General features: G+C 43.8%; 1 protein-coding gene across 1 annotated transcript in view; it reads left to right on the top strand.

Annotated features, from left to right (window-relative positions):
- Positions 1-5,239, top strand: part of LOC118780532 (kinesin-like protein KIF21B) — a 53,426-nt gene extending 48,187 nt beyond the window's left edge. The window contains exons 32-33 of the mRNA XM_036533077.1: positions 3,538-3,737; positions 4,916-5,239. Of these exons, the coding sequence (XP_036388970.1) occupies positions 3,538-3,737; positions 4,916-5,015 (300 nt within the window). The 3' untranslated portion in view covers positions 5,016-5,239. The remainder of the gene's footprint in view (positions 1-3,537; positions 3,738-4,915) is intronic.
- Positions 5,240-19,704: the final 14,465 nt, after the last annotated feature.

A 19,704-nucleotide genomic window follows, 5' to 3' on the forward strand; every position in this document is an offset into this window, starting at 1 on the left:
TCCGTCTCCATCGTGGCTTTTATGTTCTGCTCCATAGACAGAGATCTCCATTGGGTTTGGCAGGCAAGCGCGTGTGTGTTCTGAGCACTGGGTTGGAGTTTAGTGACGAGAGTGAGGGAGTGCTTTTTGGTCTGTTTGGACACTGGAAGTGTAATTTCTCCAGAGTGTTCTCTCCCTCCTGATGGTAGGGCATTCCTGTGTCCTGTTAATTACATCGGGAGTTATAATTTTTTTAACCATGAAAAAGCCATAAGCGGACAGCAAGATTTACAGCCATGTCTTATGGTAATGTGGGAATGTCAGAAAACCAGATAAATCTGGCAGTAAACCTCAATTTACCGAAGGCAGATTATGAAATTATGTTAAACGGATGAAAATGATAATAATAATCATATATCATAAATCACTATTAGATACATTTCCATATTTATGGATGGGATGTTAAAAATTTACTGTTGAAATCAATCTGTTCACGTAAATAGTGTTCACAGATTAAAATATTGCACTGTATATTGTTTGGAATAAAATATGTGGTTACACTTGATAGTGTAGTGACCTTGTATCTATGTGAGTGTATGCAAGTACTGGGTATTATGTAAGGTTTCCTACACACCAAGTACTCTCACACCCTATGTGTTGTTTTCTTACGTGTGTAAATCTACAAGTACAAGGCCACTGTAACATTAAACTCAATGAAGTTTGCTGTGTAATTATAAATAACAGAAAAAAAACATCAAACTAATATGCTGTCTGTGATTGCATTGTATAGGGATTTAAATTACAATGGAAAAAATGGATCTGATTAACCCGTTTCAAATGTTAAAGATTAATTGAATAACCTATAACATTAATAATGCAACAGCCCCTGCGGAATCTGTGATTGCGGATCGTGAGGCCATCTCACAGAACCCTGTGCTTATTGTGGAATTATTCAGCTTCCTCAGAAGGCCCTAAAGATCTTTCACAGGAATACATTACCGTAAATAATAATAAAAAAACCCTGCCTTTCCGCTTGACAGGGCTTTAGTTTCATTAACGCTTTGTGTTGATAGATTCCCCTGCTTTCGTACGCGATGGCCAGTGAGATTCTGAAGGCATTCTTCAAAACGTCCTTTCTCTGGACGGATCCCCCCTGCATTCTAACAAGGTTATGAAATCATTTACAAGCAAAGGACATTTTTTTTAAAAGGAAGTGGACATGAGGAGAATTTTAGGCACCAAAATCACAGTGAGGGTATACAGAATTTGTTTAAATTTTGGTAGGTATGTTAACATGGCGCCATTAGCTGGCTGATGATAATGCTGATGTGTGGTGGTGGACTAGTAGTTAGCTGCCACCTGGCTGTCTTGTGATGAAGTTGACACGATTATCAATTAGCGAGTTATCTCATTTAACTTAGGGGAACAGTAAATGCCACATGAGGAAATTGCAAGGGCAAAGCTGCAAAGGAAAGGGAAAGAGAGTGATTGTGTGCATTTATTGATTGGCACAGATCTTAAAATAGCTTCTTGTAGCTCTCAAACCTCAGGTGCAGAACATATACAAAGGCCCATGCCTGCTTTCAGGTGTGTTTGAGGTACACAGATCGCAAGTCCTCCTCAGGGAGCAGTGATGCATCATGGGTAACATGGGTTCAAAACACCTCAAGGGCAGCAGAAGGTATTGACAGAAGACAGATCTAATAGTTGGATACAAAGCCCAGGTCATGAAATACATGGCCATTATTCTTCAGTGTGTAAGTGAAAGCATACAAACAATTTGGATAGTATGCCATCTTGTGAAAATGACAAAGTGCATAAGCCACACCCTTTGGTTAACAGCATCTCACAACTGACACAGTCAGAAACGACGCTTTGTGCAATGCTGTGCATGGGATCGAGTAGCTAGGGGCTATGAGACAGGGACGGGTCCCCAAATATTTTTACCTCAGGGATGTCATTAGTGCAAACAGCATGCTGCCAGCTCCTCTTTAAGGCCTCAGGGGGCCACTCTCATGGATCCATGGATCCATTTCCCCTTCCTCTATGGTGGCACTTAATCATCATTACACCACTTGTGTTTAACTTCCTCTGTGGCCCCCGAAGCACAGCTCTGCAACCCGTGCCGTACGAAGCAGGCAGCTGGTGGGAACATGATGTCTTTCTGTTTCATAGTGCTTCTGGGTTCCCGTGTGTGTACGGCAAAATGAATTGTTATATCCACATGAAAGAAGAGAAGCAGGGCATTTGATGGCATGGCTGTGTGGGCTTTCGTTGGGGGCTGTGGTGTTCCTTGGCAGGGGAGCCGTACTTTGAATGGGGTTCACGTGGGGGTCAGGGTCCACAGACAAGCAGGGGGCCGTGCCGCTGGATAAAGGGGCCAGTCTTTCAGCTGCGGGGAAACCGTGGTGGCCACAGTGCTGCTCCTTTCATGTGATATCCCCCGCGGGCTGCCGGTGGGGGTGTCCGCGTTCAGTCCCAAGCTATCCACCGCTGGTGTCAGGAGGGCGGTGACAGTGGGGGCACCCCCCCCAACCCCAGCTGGCACAGCAGTGAGACCTGCTCTGGGGCTGGGATGGGATGGAGGCCTGTGAGCGCATTAGCTCACTGTGTAATGTGTTTGAATGAATAAATTTACACTCTGGGCTCGGTCCTGCAGAGAGGAAAGGATCTTGGTGTGGAAATGTTACAGACGAAAAGTATCCTCTAATCCCCTCACTGCACTGTGTGCTTTGAGCTCCGAGTGAGGATGTTGCCGGGCGTTTGTTTGCACCTGTAGTAGTCCAGGTCAGCTTTTCATAGCTGTGCCGCGGCTTGACGTGTTTACCATCGCCTGCGGCTTGTGCACAATGAAACGGAGCACGGAGTGCATTGAGTGACTCAAAGTGTACTGCGTGCTGCTGTTTCTCTCCCCCGAGGGCTTGCGCTGAATCTGTAACTTGGCAAGTCAACTCTCACTCAGTTTCACGTTCTACTGGTAGAGCAAAGACTCCTGGGTAGAATCGATTTTAAAGTTCACCCTCTTTGGAAGAGAACTTCTACCCCTCTTAACTTGAGTCATACAGTTTACCTCAGGGGTAATTCAGTTGAAAAAAAAAAACTGAATTGTATTCAGTAGTACCTATACCTGAACATATAATAGCACTGTAATTGTAGTATTTAAAGGTAATACTTACTTTTGAGTTTCGTAGTTTTCTTTGAAATGACCAAGTAATGGGAGCTCTTAAATATACGCCGTAATGTAGCAAAATTACCTCTAATCCTTTGGAGAGATGAGTAAATCACTGTCTGTGAAACAGCATCCATTTAAAGCCAGAGGTGCTCAGTACTGGAATCAGTTTGTCAAGCCATTAAAGTTTAACATTGATGATGTCTCTATAAGTAAGCATGGCTGAGCTATTAAAAGGCAGTACATTAACAGTAAGAAAGCTCATTCTTGTCTTTGTAGTCTTATGACTGTTAATGGGAGCCTGGGACGCTCTTTATTCCAGTGGGGAATATATTAAAATCATCTGTGGTATCTGCGTGACATCCCACTTTCCTTTCTGTGTCCTCCAGCAAATTCCCAATGCCCACAAAGACTGGGTGTGCGCCCTGGCGTACGTCCCTGGCCGTCCCATGATGCTTAGCGGCTGCCGGGGAGGCATGCTGAAGGTTTGGAATGTGGACAACTTCACCCCTGTCGGAGAGATCAAAGGCCACGACAGCCCCATCAACGCCATCTGCACCAACTCCAAGCACATCTTCACAGCATCCAGGTGGGAGACAGCAGAGAGTCGGGCAGGGATGTGTCGCCTTAGCGCAACTGAATTACAAAACCCTAAGATGAATCAGTTAAAGGAGCCTGCTGGTATATACACAAAAATGTAGTGAAAGCAGAGACCTTCAGGGTACTCAAGACCGGGCATGATACAGTACCAGATTCACTCTAGAGTACAGGCAGAATGACAAGCTTAGTTCGGCTTGCTCTCCTCATTAAAGCTGTTAGCAGTACTGGTCATTGTTTCTGCAGGAGACGGGAGCTCTGTCCCCAGCTCAGTGCACAGCGGTGCACCTTGGTGGCACATTGTTGTGTAGTGCAGCACAAAAATGCTGGTTAAACCTGCAGATACGTTTGATGCACAGTTGCTACTGGAGACAAGAGGAATTCACCAGATTGGCAGAGAAGAAGGTGGATTTTCTGCACTTGAGGAAAAAAAAAATAGAAGACGAAAAACACATAAAATGAATCTTTATGAGTGTAAACCTGACCGTGAGTGGCACCACAGGGAGACTAAAAATATCATCTGACCAGTCAAGAAATTATGTGAGGCACTGTGTGTTCCCAGAGGGTATATTAGCGTGTAAGATCTGAGCTGTTAAATGCATGCTAGCTGCAGGCCGGGGGCCGGCGAGCCAGTGTTGCTTGGGCGGTCCTCTTGCTTCCTGACATCCCTGTTTGTGAGCTTGCGAGGCTGCATTGTGGATGTTTAGATGTTCAGATGTCTTCTGTAGCATGCTTTTGGGTGTCCGTGTGTGTATGTGTGTGTGTGTGCGTGTGTGTGTGTGTGTGTGTGTGTGTGCGTGTGCGTGTGCGTGTGCGTGTGCATGTGCGTGTGCGTGTGTGTGTTATGTGGTTAGAGTCTTTACTAACATCTTTTCTCACTGCTTCTAACTCCTCCTGCTCTTGCCTCCTTGTCTGCGAACATCTGCATGTTTGCATTTGTGTGTGCATGTGTGTTTGTGTGTGTGTATGTGTGCTTGTGTGCACATGTGTATGCATATGTGAGTCTGTGCATGTGTGTGTGTGCATGCACGGCCACACTCGTGTGTGTGTGTGTGTTTGTGCGTGCACATGTGTGTGTTTGTGCTTGCGTGCCTGTGTGTGCACGTGTGTGCACATATGTGCACGTATGTGCGTGCGTGCGTGCGTGTGTGTGTGTGGGGGTTGCTGCAGTGACTGCCGGGTGAAGTTGTGGAGCTACGTTCCTGGCCTCACCCCTTGCTTACCGCGCCGAGTCCTGGCCATCAAGGCCCGGGCCACCAGTCTCCCATGAGCCTAACACCTTCCACCTTCTGGTACAGTCTCTCTCTTTCTCTCCTCCTTTCCTCACTCCCTCTCTCCCTTCTCTAGCTATCCTGCTTGATCTCCCTCCATCTGCCCCCCAGAACCAGGTGGTCCAGTTAAGCTCGCTAAAGCTTTGCCACCACCGCCTTGATGTTCAGGGTGCAGAATCCTCTTCGTTGCACAAACACATCCTGATTTTAATTGGTTCTTATGCCCCGCCAATGTAAATCCTCTTAATTGAAGCCCTTTAGAGGTTTAGAAACAGCCACAGTTTGTGGCATACGGTGTGAATTTAGTGGCCTCATATGCGAATTAGTGTTGGTTATCCAGAGTTAATATGATTAGCTGCTTCTGTTAGCGTCACAGAAGCTCACTGTGCTGTGGATGAAGATTAGCTTGACAGCTGGAATTCTTTGGAGGAACAGAGAAAGAAGTTGCTGGAAGTTTCAGTCATTTTCTTACAATTTAGTTCTGTTAAAACTGAAAGGGACTGTTGTGTTCAATGGATAAGGAAAAACACAGCTGTATTTAACTGTAATGGTGATAGTTTCAGACATCAGATGAGCTCTTTGGGTGTTTATTTCAGGTCCAAACCTGGTTCTGTAATTGCAGATCAGGGCAGGAGGAGGGCAGCACTCTTTGTGTTGGAGATGTGTTGTTTTGATGTCTGATACTCAGGGTCTCTGTTGTTGTGTGGGAGTTACACTGATGCCTTTCAAAACACCAGCAACTGAGTTTCTCTCTCTCTGTCTTTCCAACAATCTTTCTCTCTCTCTCTCTCTCCCTCTCCCTCTCTGCAGTGACATGTCTGTGAAGATCTGGCTGGCGAAAATGAGGAGGAATAGGTGACAGTCTGACCTGATGAGGGCGTTGTAACAGCCCACGAGGGCCTTCTGCTCGACTTCAAAATCTTTAATGGAGATCCTCAACACATCAGTGTTCGGATCTGGCCTGGGCTTGGGAAAATAAGTCCTCTGATTTTGGTCCCAAGGAGCACAGCAGGGTGAAAAAACTTGCAGGGGGTGCAGCTTCTGTGAATTATATTGCCCAGCCAGTTATATTTCTATAAATTTCTGGGGTTTTTTTTATCCCTGCCTCTATGACTCACAAATTATGTGGTAACCTGTGGCAAGCAGTCATCTGTAAAGATAGAGACAACAGACTGAAGGTGTAGGCTTTTTGTTTTACTTTTTTCTTATCTGATTTTTAAGTACCGCTCAGTGCTACTTCTCTCAGACACAACAAATGTACGCCCACTTGCTCCATGAGTTTGTACTTTCACTGGTAGAATTTTTATTCCTTAAGACATCTTTGGACTTGGCTGCACAATTACTCTTTTAATTTATTTATTTATTAGTTGAGAATTTTACTAGCCTGAGGACTGGCCCTTGAGGAACACCAAATTCACAGTCTGACTGCCTCACCTGCGACTTTCCCTTGTGGATTTGATCACGTCTATTGGATGAATTCCATGGGACTGGAGCTTTTACAACTGCATTGCAGAAGGACACAGTACGGGTTAGCAGCGGCTCTGCTCCAGGCCTGTTGTGTGTTTGCCTGTGTGTGACAATGCTGGAACACACACACAGCGCACTTTAAACACGCTATCAGCTGCAAGCAGGCACACAGAGTTGACTCCTTGCATTGTTTTTTTTGTTTTTTTTTTTGTTTTCTCCAGGGTGCGCTTGCTTTGCCTCTGTCCTTTACTGACAGTGCAGTAGAGCTCTACCCTTCATTAACTGACTGGAGTATCTCCCCCTGTGAAGTTTTTGTTTCTGTGAATTTGTGAATTTAATGCTTTCTACCTCAAACAGGAAAATGTCCTTTACACCTCTTTGGTGAATTCCAGTTTGACCTCTCAGCCCCTTGGAAGCGAGTGATCTTTTTCTCAGGACCTGGGTTGCCTTCTCTCTGTTCCTGAGCTGCAAGGCTTGCTGTTTGAAACTGAAATTCTCGGTGAGATGGCCATGCTGCCAGTGTATTCTGAAGGAGCAGAGATTGCATCCCTTTGCAGAAATTAGACCAAGCTCTGCTGGGCCTGAGGACATGGGGCATCAAGATTTGTGTGGAGATTCCAAGGATTTAGTTTCCCAAAATTGTTGCTTGTATCTATGACTGTGTGGTGAGGAACAGAGGGATCCCTCAGTGACAGAATTTGCAGACAGGCCAATAGATTCTTCCTTCTCTTCTCTGTCATTATAGAGGCAATGAAATATACATATACATGCACATCAGGGACAGGACAGAGTGCTGGAAAAGCTAGGTTGTGTCCATGGGGAGATGGGAACCAGTTTCAGAGTTGTTATACCTCCCATCTCTGGCTGGTGATTAAAAACCTGATGAATATGTATATGTAAGTTCAGGGGTACTTGAAACTAGGTCAGGTTGGTGTGAGATGATGAGCTCCTTTCTAAACTGAAGCGGGGAGTTCTCCTCAGAGCCCCGTGGAGCTGGGAGATGCCCAATTCTCCTACAGCGCGCCACGGATGCTGAACGGCTTCATAGGACAAATATCGGTGGATTTATAGGTTATCTGTTTCCCAGTGAACACGTTGCTCCTCTCACCCTCCAGATTTACAGCTCTTTTTAATGAAAACCTTTTATTACCCTAATGGGGGGGGGGTCCTCCTGGCAATATCAGCAGGTAATCTATGGAAGCTCGGAAACCGCTATCATCCCACAACCGCAGAAAAAGACATGATTCAAACCTTGCAGGGTCGTTTAGGTTACTTTGTTGAGCTGCTTTTTAAAGTCTGGAGGAGTAAATAACCTTGTTTGTACTTGTAGTTCCGACAGCCCCCTGTTGCTGCGAGAGCCCTGAGGAAGCTCACATACACCTTGAACTTTGATACACGAGTCCATTATCTGGGAGCCTTCAATGAGCAGTTAAAGCTATCAATACCTGTAATACCTATGGCTTTCTGTTAATGATGTCACCTTACACAGGAAGGGGGGGAGGGACTCACAAGCACATGCGATGTGTCTGTGTTTAGCAGATTTGACAACATACAGCCCAGATTTGTTTTTTGTTTTTTTAAGATGACCCTCTCAAATCCTTCATTGGCTAAACCACATTGTTAATGTGCTGCTGCTGTCTGGGGTATTGGGTACTACACCACGCTTTATATTGTGTGATTTCTCGAGAGTGAAGTTGCTGGATCAGTGAAAGTCATGTGCAGCCGGCCAAAGGGAGGGCACTCACCCCGACTGCATCCTGGCTTCCAGAAAGCACATCTTGGGTCAATAGTCAGTGCACACCTTCTTCATACTGTGCTTTCATAGATACTTCATACATACTACTTTCAGATAGAGCGGATCACTTGGCTGACGGTCGCTGTAAAGGTCTTTTTTTCGAGTGGTCAGTCTAGACCCGATTCCTGCGATGAAAGAAAAGCAGTGTCGTCAAGCGCAAAACACCAGGCATGCCATTTTCACCGAAGGGCAGGCAGACGGAGTGTATGCTTACGTCTGGGGTCTGTGGTCTGGGGGGTTACAGGAGACGTCCCTCAACACCTCCGCTCAAACAAGTCATTCTTCTCCATGGTGACACTGTCGTAAGCTGCTCTGATGTATGGTGACGGATAGGGTCCCTGGAGGGGGGAGGCTTTGTAACTGAAATGCCTGCTTCCGTAGCCGTGCCAATAAATCTAAGCTTTAGGTGTGTCAGAAAAGCAGCCTTTGTCGCATCTTTACAGTCTTTTGCTGCCTGCTGTTTTTTTTAATTCTCATATCACAGCCGGCTGTCAGTCAGCGCTGTGGAGGATACTGGTAATAGCTTTAATATGTGAAGACTTCTCAGTGTTACTTAGCAATTGAACCTTTCTTCATACGTAGCGTACATTTCTGACTGTATGCTGTACATACGGTTGTGTGTGCGTGTGTGCGTGTGTGTGTGTGTGTGTGTGACCCTTAGCTATGCCTGTAGTGGGAGAAGGGCTGCAACAGGATGATACTCAGGTAAGCTAATAGTAAGTGATCACTGCTAATGGGGCTGTAGTCCTGCTTTCCTGTCCTTCAGGGCTCAGTGATAAGCTCTCCTTTGTGACAACTCTGAGAACCTCAGAGCTGCTTAAGATGGATCGTTATTATTATCATTATTTTGCCATGCATCTTCTGGGGTATGACTAGGTTGCACAAGCAAGCTTTCTGGATCCTCCTGTTCTCTTTATACAGACATAGTGCTTCTTCCTTGGGCCAGGCAGGAAGGTGTTTTTCTGTGATAAAATGGCCGCTCTCCTGCCAGTGCAACGAGCACCCTCCCCCACCACTCTCACTCTAACCACTGCCTCTTACCCGTTTCTGAACCTGCAACCTATGACCTCTGGGGCATCCCTCTGGAGAAACCTACTGTCAACTATCAACAGGGTTGGGGGAGAGAGAAGAGACCTGGGCTGATGCCCATATCAACATCCTGGGGTTGTGAACACTTGATGTTCCTCTAAGTGAGAGTGAGAGAACCAGAGAGTCCCTTCTTTAACCTTCAGGGCCTCTAAAGCGTGTGACCGTCAACTTGACATTAGATCACATTTCATTCAAATTTTACTTGAATATAAAAATGTCGTAGCATGAAAAACCCCACTATGCATTTTCAATGCCTAACCTGCATTTGAATTTGAAATGCATATTAGTTCTTGAGAACTTGAAATTCGTAATAAGGACCAATTTTAGATGTGTTAAATTATTCTGGGAAATCAATGGAAATCTTTCAGGCATGCCCTGAGTTGCACTAGAACATGTCCTTAATTCAGTAGCTGTGTCATTTCTTTGCATGACCCAATCAGATTTGATGGTGTCATGGTGTTTTTTTGACAACAATTGTAGATATTTCATTTCCTTTTTTAAACTGTGATCAAATATGTAGTTATTTTACATATCCTTTGTAAATCATTGGTCAAGCAATCAATTTGAAATGTCATGTTGCTAAGGAACTGGAAATCCCTCACAAGATGTGTGTACAGATGTCCTGTCCTTTCTGCCTTCTGCCCAAGTGTCACTTTGAAGCATCTCCAGAGATCACCATGCCAACCATACGCTTGGCAGGGTGATCTCCACCATAGGTGTGTGCAGAAAACCAAGGTGCTGTGCACTGCTGGAATCACTGGGTTAAAAGAGGTGCCTTTCATAGCATACATTTATGTCACGGAATGTAAATATTTGTAGATTTTATTTTTGTTCACCTGACCAAACCGGATGTAAAATAATGGATTGTAAATATTGTTTTTTAGAGAGATTTATTTAATGAATGATGATCTGTTGTCCCTTCTTTGAATAAAAAAAAAACTAAAACAAAACAGAGGCTCAATGAAATTGTGACCCTCCTCACCCCCACCACCACTACCACTCTTTGAATATGAAACATTTTCTTGAGACAGTGTGTCTACGATGGCAAAAGTTTCTGCTGCTGCGGTCAGCTCAGAGGAGGATGCGTGGTGTGACTGCCTTGGGGCCATCCCAGGAGGTGGAGGTAATATAAGAAATAATTTCAGGTAAGGGAAGTGGAGCAGGGGGGATTCCACATGTCAGTCAGAAGCCTCTCCAGGCTGCTGCGTAACCCTTTGCTCATCCCTGATGAGTAAATCAAACATTAATGATTGATTTATGTAACCCATTTTACAGAGGTGATTCCGCTGAAGTGCCTTTCTGGATTTCCACCTGCGACTGCCTCCAGTTATTAATGAATATTTTATGTATGCATTAACAAATAAGTCAATAAAGGCGCGGTGGGTGGTTTTATTTCATTCCCCCCGCACTTGGTGCTGTGGCTGGCGGTGAGGTGGCAGTCTTTATTTGGGACGGCGATGGGTGCTGGCTGAGGCGTGGAGAGAAAGGGCCCCTAGTTACAGACCTAATCATCCATCAGCACGCTAAGTCCCGCGCCCAGCTGAGTCCCCTGGTGCTGTCAAATATGCATAACCACAGTATCTATCAAAGGAAATGAGAAATGCCACCGCCGCTGTTTCCCTTTATTAAACTGTGTCCTACTGTACGCTCAGCGGCGGTGCTCAGCGGAGGCTCGGCTCCAGAGTGTAAAGTGATGGCTCTCTGCTAGCGTGGGCCAAGCGGGCGTGTCCGGGGCGGGGCGTGTCATTTAGGCATTCGCCTTGGTGGCCGTAAATGAGCTCAGTGCTTTAGGATCAGCTTTGATTGCTTTCTCTGTCCTTCTGATCACGTGATGCATCTGCCAAATGCCAGGAAAAAACTCCTCTCTAGGCCTCTTGTGTGAGTGCTTATGGGGAGTGTCTGTGTGTTGTGTGCCTCTGGTGTAAAATGTGGTGTAAGATGTACAGTACCAGTAAAAAGTTTGGACATACCTGATTGAGATAATGGGAAACATGCAGTCAACATGCATTTGATCTAAAGACTCATGCTTAAATGCTTGCAATGTGTTTCTTAGACAAATATAAATAGTGAAGTTGATGCCTATGTATGGCATCTTTTCAAAAAAACATAATAAAAAAAATTATTGGCTACTTTTTAAATAAAGTAAATTTAAAATATAAAAATAAAAATATAAAATAAACAAATTGAAACATTTATATTTTTTAACACCTCTTTGGTCACTGCATAATTCCATTTGTGTTATTTTATAGTTTTGATGTCTTTACTATTATTCTAAAATGTGGAAAATAGTAAAAAATGAAGAAAAACCCTTCTATGAGTAGGTGTGTCCAAACTTATGACTGGTACTCTTTGTAGAGACTACCTGGAGCACCCAGACATGGTAAGGGTATGGCCGCTGGTCACTCAACACTTTCATTTGGACAGAAACGCAACTTAAAAATGCTTTTCTCTCACAAATAGATGATCAGCAAGATGAAATGCATTCACGTCCTGCAAGGCTGAGGTGGCATGCATTACAAAGCTGGTGTGAAAGTGCTTTTAAACCCAACTCCTCCCTCCTGGGCAAGGTCAAATGAATAAATCCCACTCTCTTCAGCAGCAAACTCTCGGGTCCAGGCTGTAATGGCCTCTCATCAGATTTACAGTGTTCAGTGTAATCTGTGCTTCTGCACGCGCTTGTTTTGTTTGGCCACTTTCTTCATACCTTGAAAGTAGCTAAGTCATCAAACGTGATGTGATGGAAATGTGTACAGATTTTGTGTAGGTTTTATATGTTTGTACAGGTTGTTGCGAGGTCCTTCAGCTCAACTATATTGGCAGCACAGCAGTCCTTTACAGGAAAGCAAACGGAAAGGTGGTGGGAGTGGACTGGCTTCCTTGCGCCTCACAGGGGAAAAACGAATCCATGTCTGTGAAGAAAATGTAGGCCTCTGTAAGAGCAGGTGCTGCTGGTCAAACAGCAAGGTTAAAAACATTTGTCTGCTTGTTTTTATTGTACGCTATGTCATTTATCGTTTTCTTTTATTACATTATTTGAACATTTATTGATTTTACCATTTTGACGTGTGATAAGTGAAAGAGCAGGAAACGGCTGCGCTTCGATGACATGGCCAGGCTTCCCCTAACGGCAGATTTTCCTTGAACCCTGTGCGCCGTGTCGTTTTTGGGAACATCACCCACACGGACAGATTGCGGTAGCCCACTGTATGTTTCAGCAGCTGTGTGCTGAAAATGCACTGTTATTTCACAGACGTTCCTTATGGATAAAGCCGAGCGTGTGCCTTAACCCTTCCATCCTTACCGCACACGCTTACCCAGCCTACCAGCTGTGTCCTCCTTGAGATGGTGTATCTCGGTCATTGCGCAACTGGGCAGAGCTCCTAACTAAAAACCTCAAGTGTGCTGAATCCAGTACACTTTGATATGTAAATGTGGCTCTGTTGGGACCAGGGATGAATTGCTTGGAAGGTTACCACGGAGCCTGGTAGTCCTTTCTTCTACAACATCTAGCAGGTGTTGCCATCAGCTTCGACTGCTTTGAGACGCCGGTTCGGTCATTTCTGAGGTGATCACAGCTATTCAAGGCTTTAGGTTCTACATCATATTCAGCCATTTAAGCAGATGGTACCATGGGGCCAAATTCTGTGACTTTAATGACACAAACACCTCCCTCAAGGACCTCTCTAGGAAAACTGATAGATGATGTGAAAATAAAAATCATGCATTCATCTCATGGTGCAGCACATGCATCAGTTTTATATGTGAGAAACACATTGCAAGTGCCAGAGGATGCAAATTACTGTTAAACAAATGAGATTTCAAAATATACCCAGGATTTTAATTTTTAATCGTAAAGTACATAACAGAGCCTTAAATTGTATTTGCTTTCTCTCAGGTGACGACGCCTACAACTTTTTTGTCATAATGAAGATTTAATTATGATAACATTATGATGACATTATGAATTGTAACAAAGAGCAGCTGTCTGTTAGGAGTCATCTGATAGATGGTTTAAGCTTCCAAAAAAAAAAAAAAGTGAACCTTAGTATATGGTTCTGAACCAGAGTGGAAAAAAATGAAAAAGCGTGAAAAATGAGCTGAGTTCCCTTGAGGCCAATTGGTTAATTGGCCGATGTGGAGTGGTAGGAGTTCATTTAGCCAGCAGCAGGGGGAATTTCCCCGGCACAATCTAAGAGGGTCTCATGCTGGAGTACCGCGGAACCTGGGCCACTTCCTGCAGCTCAGAGATACCTAGGGTCAAAAGGAAACTGCCGGCAGTCCAATGGCAGTCAGACTGTGTTTTTTTTTTTAATTGATCTTATCACTGTGTTTCTTCTGTTGGGGGATTACCATTTTGGAAACAAGAATTCCGCAAGCAGGAGGGAGTGAAAGAAAATAGATTAGCACATACATGGATTTGCTGCTGGCAAATGGCAACTCTAACATATTTCACGTTACAGATATAATGAGAACTGATTGCTTGGAATTGTTTTTGATCGTATTCACATCGGATAGTTTGAAGTATGATCAGATAGATACGATTCCATGATAAAGTGTAATAAGCAGAGAGGATTGAATTAAAATGCAATGCTGATAAATTTAGTTTAGTTTAGTAACACGTTAATCCCTTTTCTCCTTTATTTGAATCAGAGCTGATTATAATGAAAAATGAATGCTTCTAACTCATGTTAGCATTATGCCTTGCTAATATGATAAATAACATTGATTGTTGTACCTTTAACCTCATTACATACCAATCACTGATAACTTGGCAAGGTAACACAAACACCATCATGAAAGATTATTGGCTTTTGCCCAATAAAACAATAAGGGAACAAATAATAGTTCTGGAAAAAAGAGTTAAAGATCTTTCTTTTTATCCTCACATTTTAACTACTGGCAAAAATCATTTTAAAAATTAGAAACTTGGTTTTGAAATGAAATTAATCTTTAGAAACAGACAAGAAGAATTCAGCTTGGAGGTGAATCTGATAACATATGATCTAACATGCTCCTTCCCAGCAAAGAAAAATCTTCAGATGGATATTACCAATGCAACCACAGCAGCATCCTAACAGATAAGCAGAAAGTTTAATTTAAACCAGTCATGACTTGAAATACCTCAAATATAGCAATATCTCTGCATTATATATCGTATTATGCAGATATTCCATCACTTTTCACCATTGTTTCAGTGAATTAAAAAGTGAAAAACTCCAAGTTACAACTGTAGTAATCTCCACCTGAATGTCATTTGGTCTAGATGGGCAACCAACCAAATTCCATAAACTCTTATGGAAACTATTACCTTCTATATAACAATTCAGATTCTGCTCTGTCTTGTTGAAAATTGGCAAGAAGCTCTTCCCAGCAGTTATTGACCCAGCTGTTAAAGTAAATGCATACATTAAAATGATGAATAACTCAGTATCTTTGTTAACTGGAACTGTGCTCCTATCTTTTGTCCTCTGTGATCAATCAGAAATAGATAAGACAATTGACTGGGCAATCGATAGGAGGCCCCTTAACTTTGTGCAGGAAGCATTCCAAATCACTCAGCCTCCCATGGCAGTCACAGACAGAGTGAAGGCTGCTGATAGGGTCAGTTGGTCATTCTTATAAATTGTGCCAGGAAGAAATGGCTTTGGTCTCGTTCCCTGTATTTAGACACTGCAGAGCTTCTTGCGTGTCTGTGTTATGACAGGAATTAATGAATATTTAGCGTTTCCAGCTTTGAAGAAGAACCTGTCAATGCTGTCCACATTATATTTGTTTAGAAGATGCTTATCTAGAATAGTATTGATTTACTGAGACAATTAAGGTTAATAACATTGCAGAAGAGTACAACAGCAGTGCGAACTGTACAACCCTTGGGTTACAAGGCCTCCTCCTTACTGCTACACACTTCTTCATACTTTATCCCAGCAACTCTCTGCTCAGTGACGAGACTCTCGTCTCTCTCATCACTGGTTCATCTCCCCTAGAACTCATCAGGCAATCTGTCTTCATAAAGATGTCACCATTTATTTCCCACTGCAATGCAGTTGTTTTTGAACATATGTCCTTTGAAGCACAAAGATTTAAACAAGCCAGTGTCAAAAATATACAGGTTAATTAATTCACACAATGGGGAAATTGAACCAATACACAATTGGACAAGGGATTATTACAAATGTAGTGACCGTATATGTGAGATATACGTTGCTGTATGTATCAAAATGTATGACATGACCATGTCTATTTCCAATAATGCCAAATCTTATACATCAAAAGGGTCTTCCTAATGGGAAGCTCAGGGACTCCAAGCTATATGAGAACTGTCAGGTGGACAAAACAGCTGGCTACATCCATGCATTATAGTGCTGTCCTATGATAGAAACCTGCTGAACGACAATTATGAGCTCCCTCTCTCACTCTTGTTCCATCTTCTGCCACGCTTCGTATACTCCAAACACACAGCTTCTCTTTCAAAGGACAAATGATTTCTGAGAGTGGTTTCTGAAGCTTTCTCTACCTATACAGAAAAAAAGCAATGGGTAACTGTGATTAACAAAAAGAACAACAAAAAGGTCTCTTGCTGTCTGATCACACACTTATGGAAAGAGTCACAGCCAGATTATATAACAGGTTACATGAGCTAAATGAGCAGAAATATGGGAACATTTCTTCAAGTCCTGAAGAGGTTTCTAGTCAATCTACTTCCTGTGTGCTCTGTTAGATATTATTTTTATTCCTACTCTTATTATGCACTGATATTATATTGTGTGTGTGTGTTGAACAAATAGATGCTCAGACATCCCCAATACTGCACTCCTTTGCTCCAGTTAAATTTTTGTGAATTTACGGTTTTAATTACTTCTTCTAAGTCATCTACTTGTTTGTTGGATGCAAAGCCTACAAAGCTATTGAAGAAACTGCTACCAGTGATTGCTGCAACACTGCTAAATGTTATTAATACACCTCCCTAATGCCAGGGTATATACCTCAGTCCTTCAAAGTAGCTATCAAGTGTCTCCTCAAGAAGCCTAACCTCAACCCCAACAATTTATTGCAATACAGGCCCACCTCAAACCTCCTATTCCTCTCAAAAGTATTGTAGAAAGTGGTTCCATGTCCTTCTCTCTCCCTCCTCGTCTACACACATGTCCAACCTGTGAGCTCCTGCTTGCTCCAGACCATTGGCAACAGATGTCTGTAGCCAGGTACAGTATCGCATTAGGCTGGTGTGGTGTGGCTGTCTCTCTCACACTCCTGCAGTTTCAGTCTGTTATATTGGCTAGGAAATCATGGCCACATGGCCTGCTATCGTGCATTCAACCATAGACTGCACACTGTTTGGATCACATTTTATGCCAAACTGGGAGAGAAAAACAACAAACAATAAGCATACCTTTGATGCCAATGAGCATGTGCTCAATGGATGATTTTTGGCTCTAAGGAGTGCTCTGGTTTTAGCTGTTTCTAGTTTCTGGCATACACCCCACATAGCCCGAAGGCTAGTTTCTGTTCTCGGGTGCACTCTGTTTTACAGCTGAGGGTAAAGGCGTAAAAATATGGTAAACATGTGATAACACTCCAGCAATAAATCGCAATTTCCTGCGCTTCCCCCAGATTATGCAGCTCATTGTACGAAAACAATTAGCCAAGTGAAAGTTACACTGAAGTTACAGCATTAGAGCTGTAAAGTACTAACCTGATTTCAACGGAGCAAAAGGAACATTGTGGTGTGAGACGTATGGATAGATTACACCTGGCATCCAGACCGGGTACCAGCCAGCCAGGATACCTGCTGTTTTGGTTATGGCAGATGAGTCATGGTTTTACCTCTGTGTGGGGCCACGATGAGATCCAGGGGAGTGTGATCTGACATGCCCCCTGGCTGCCCTCCTGCAGTGCACTGATATGCCAGCCGTGGCAAGGGAAGTGGAAGGCCTTGCGGGGCTGTGTGTGTGTGTGTGTGTGTGTGTGTGTGTGTGTGTGTGTGTGTGTATGTGTGTGCTTGTGCTTGTGCGTGTGGGTGGGGGTGGGGGGTTAATAGGAATTAATCATATCAGGCTATATCTTCTCTTTTTTGCCATAGGAAAGGAAGGCCCCCCATCTAATCACATGAGCACTGTTGGTATGGTGATGAGACCTCCCACTCACCCAACAGCCTGTAGTCACACCTGCAGGGCTCAGCTCTCATCTGCTGGCCTTTTGAGCTGTGCTCTCATATGACGTGTGTGTTGTGTGTGTGTGCATATGCGTGTGTGCGTGTGAGTGTGGGTGTACGTGTGCGTGCACATGTGTGCGTGTGCGTGTGCGTGTGCGTGTGCGTGTGCGTGTGCGTGTGTGGAGGGGGCTGAGGCTCTGCAGGTCGTCGGCAGATCAGCCATTTCTGTCTAATTACTGAAGCAATCTCTTTGAAGAAGGCTGAAGCCATCAGTGAGAAAAGGGAAGGTAATCGCTCTCTGCGAGACAGCGTCACACTCTGGGGGCTGCTAGTGTGAAGGCAGCAATGATGGATGGCAGTGACCCCTGCCCCCCTAGCCCACACTCATGTTTACATACTTGCCCCCCCCCCCCCCCCCAAATCCCTACCGACAGACAGACAGACACACACACACACACACACTTTTACATGAACATATACACACAGAAAGGAGTTTACTTATACCATTTACACCATGTGCTTCTCTGAAAAACCAAAGCATCTGTTGACAAGCAGCAGTCTCCAAGGACCATGAGTGACATGTAAACAGATCATTCTTTTAATGCCACCATGACATTCTTATTCCAGGACAGCCACACCTCAGGCCCAGAGCAGCTGGGAGCTTCCAGGAGTGGGGGTTTGGACTGCTCAGTGTGGGCCTAGAACCTGGAAACAAAAGAGTGAAAACCAAAATGAATAAATAGAATATGCAAAACACCAACTTAGGGAAACTCAGAACTGCCACACATCATACCAAGCTCAAGCATAACACATTATGTGTTTCAGAACATTTGATCATATTCTTGCGATAAGGAAATATTATTATTATGAGACGCTGTCTGTCTGGGTTTTCCTTTCGAGAATGGATTAGGAGCACCTGGTGGCAGAAAACTTTTATCTGATTCATCCTATTCAAACAGGAGTGGTTCTACCTGTGTGTCCCATGTGGATTGTGTAATATCACAATGAGATAATGTTATTAGTTATCTAAGAAGCTAAGAGATTTTTCAATATTTTGGAAGTCTTGAAAGACAGTTTTTTGCAAGTCAAAATAATCAGGAGAGGGGGGATGATCTGATTGTATGGCCTTAAATATGCTTTCCAGGACTTTCTCAACTGAACTCTTAGGGCTCTTCAACCAATCACCAGCAAGGGTACCTTCCAGAGCTACCAAACTCATATCACTCACTCTTCAACCAACCACCAACCAGGGAAACTTAAAGAACCAGTGTGTTCTGGGTATGCCAGATCATAATATGGCTTTTAACTTCTTTTTTTACCTCTCCACAACATTGTCCTGTATTACAGCTTCTCATCATGCCTGCCATTAATACAAAGGGCGCTTAGTGTCTCCACAGTTGTGCTCATTATCTACAAGCAAAGGCATCTGTGTGATTTACACTTTTTTTTTCTCTCTCACCTTACAGCATTCAATAAGTCTTCCTCTGGAGCTCCCCCCTTGTGACATACTCCTGCAGAATTTTCTCAGCAGGCACAAAGATAATATTAGCTGTGATTCAAGGCAATTACACACAGATTCACATTCTAACAGCATGAGGGGACTGAGTGGAGCTGTATACTTCAAAGTGGCATGATTTCAACTTCAGGTATGTCCTCCGTCACCAAAACCATGCACAGGCACACAGAAAACACACAAAACAAACGCACGTACAGTAAAACCCCAGAGGCAGGAGCCAAAAGCTGTATTTTTATTGTTACCCTGTATGGTTCCCTTTACTGACTGTGGGAAGTCCAGTGTCCAGTATGTGCAGTGATGACATAATATTTTCTTGTTTTGAGTGTTTGAAAACATGGAATGATTTGAGCGGCAGATAAAAATGTTGTAACTTGTATTGGGCATGCCTCTTTCCCTTTACAGGAGGCTGCTGTCTTTCCTGTGCAGGGGTGTGCCACTAACGCAGTGGGCCGAACGGTATCTGTTGGACCCCAAAAGAGTTATTCATGGAAAAGTAATCCGTTTCCGTTCCTGAAGTGAGACGGTCACGGCCGTAAATGTGTCTCTGAAACGCGAGCGTGTCTAACTCTCACGCAGTCCGATCTTGGAACGAATGCACCAGGCAAACGGGAAAGACATCAATAACGTTGCATCAGGGGGGAATAAATGATCTTGTTGCAGCTTGCGCCA

This window comes from Megalops cyprinoides, chromosome 7, assembly GCF_013368585.1.
Source record: "Megalops cyprinoides isolate fMegCyp1 chromosome 7, fMegCyp1.pri, whole genome shotgun sequence".
Lineage (NCBI taxonomy): Eukaryota > Metazoa > Chordata > Actinopteri > Elopiformes > Megalopidae > Megalops > Megalops cyprinoides.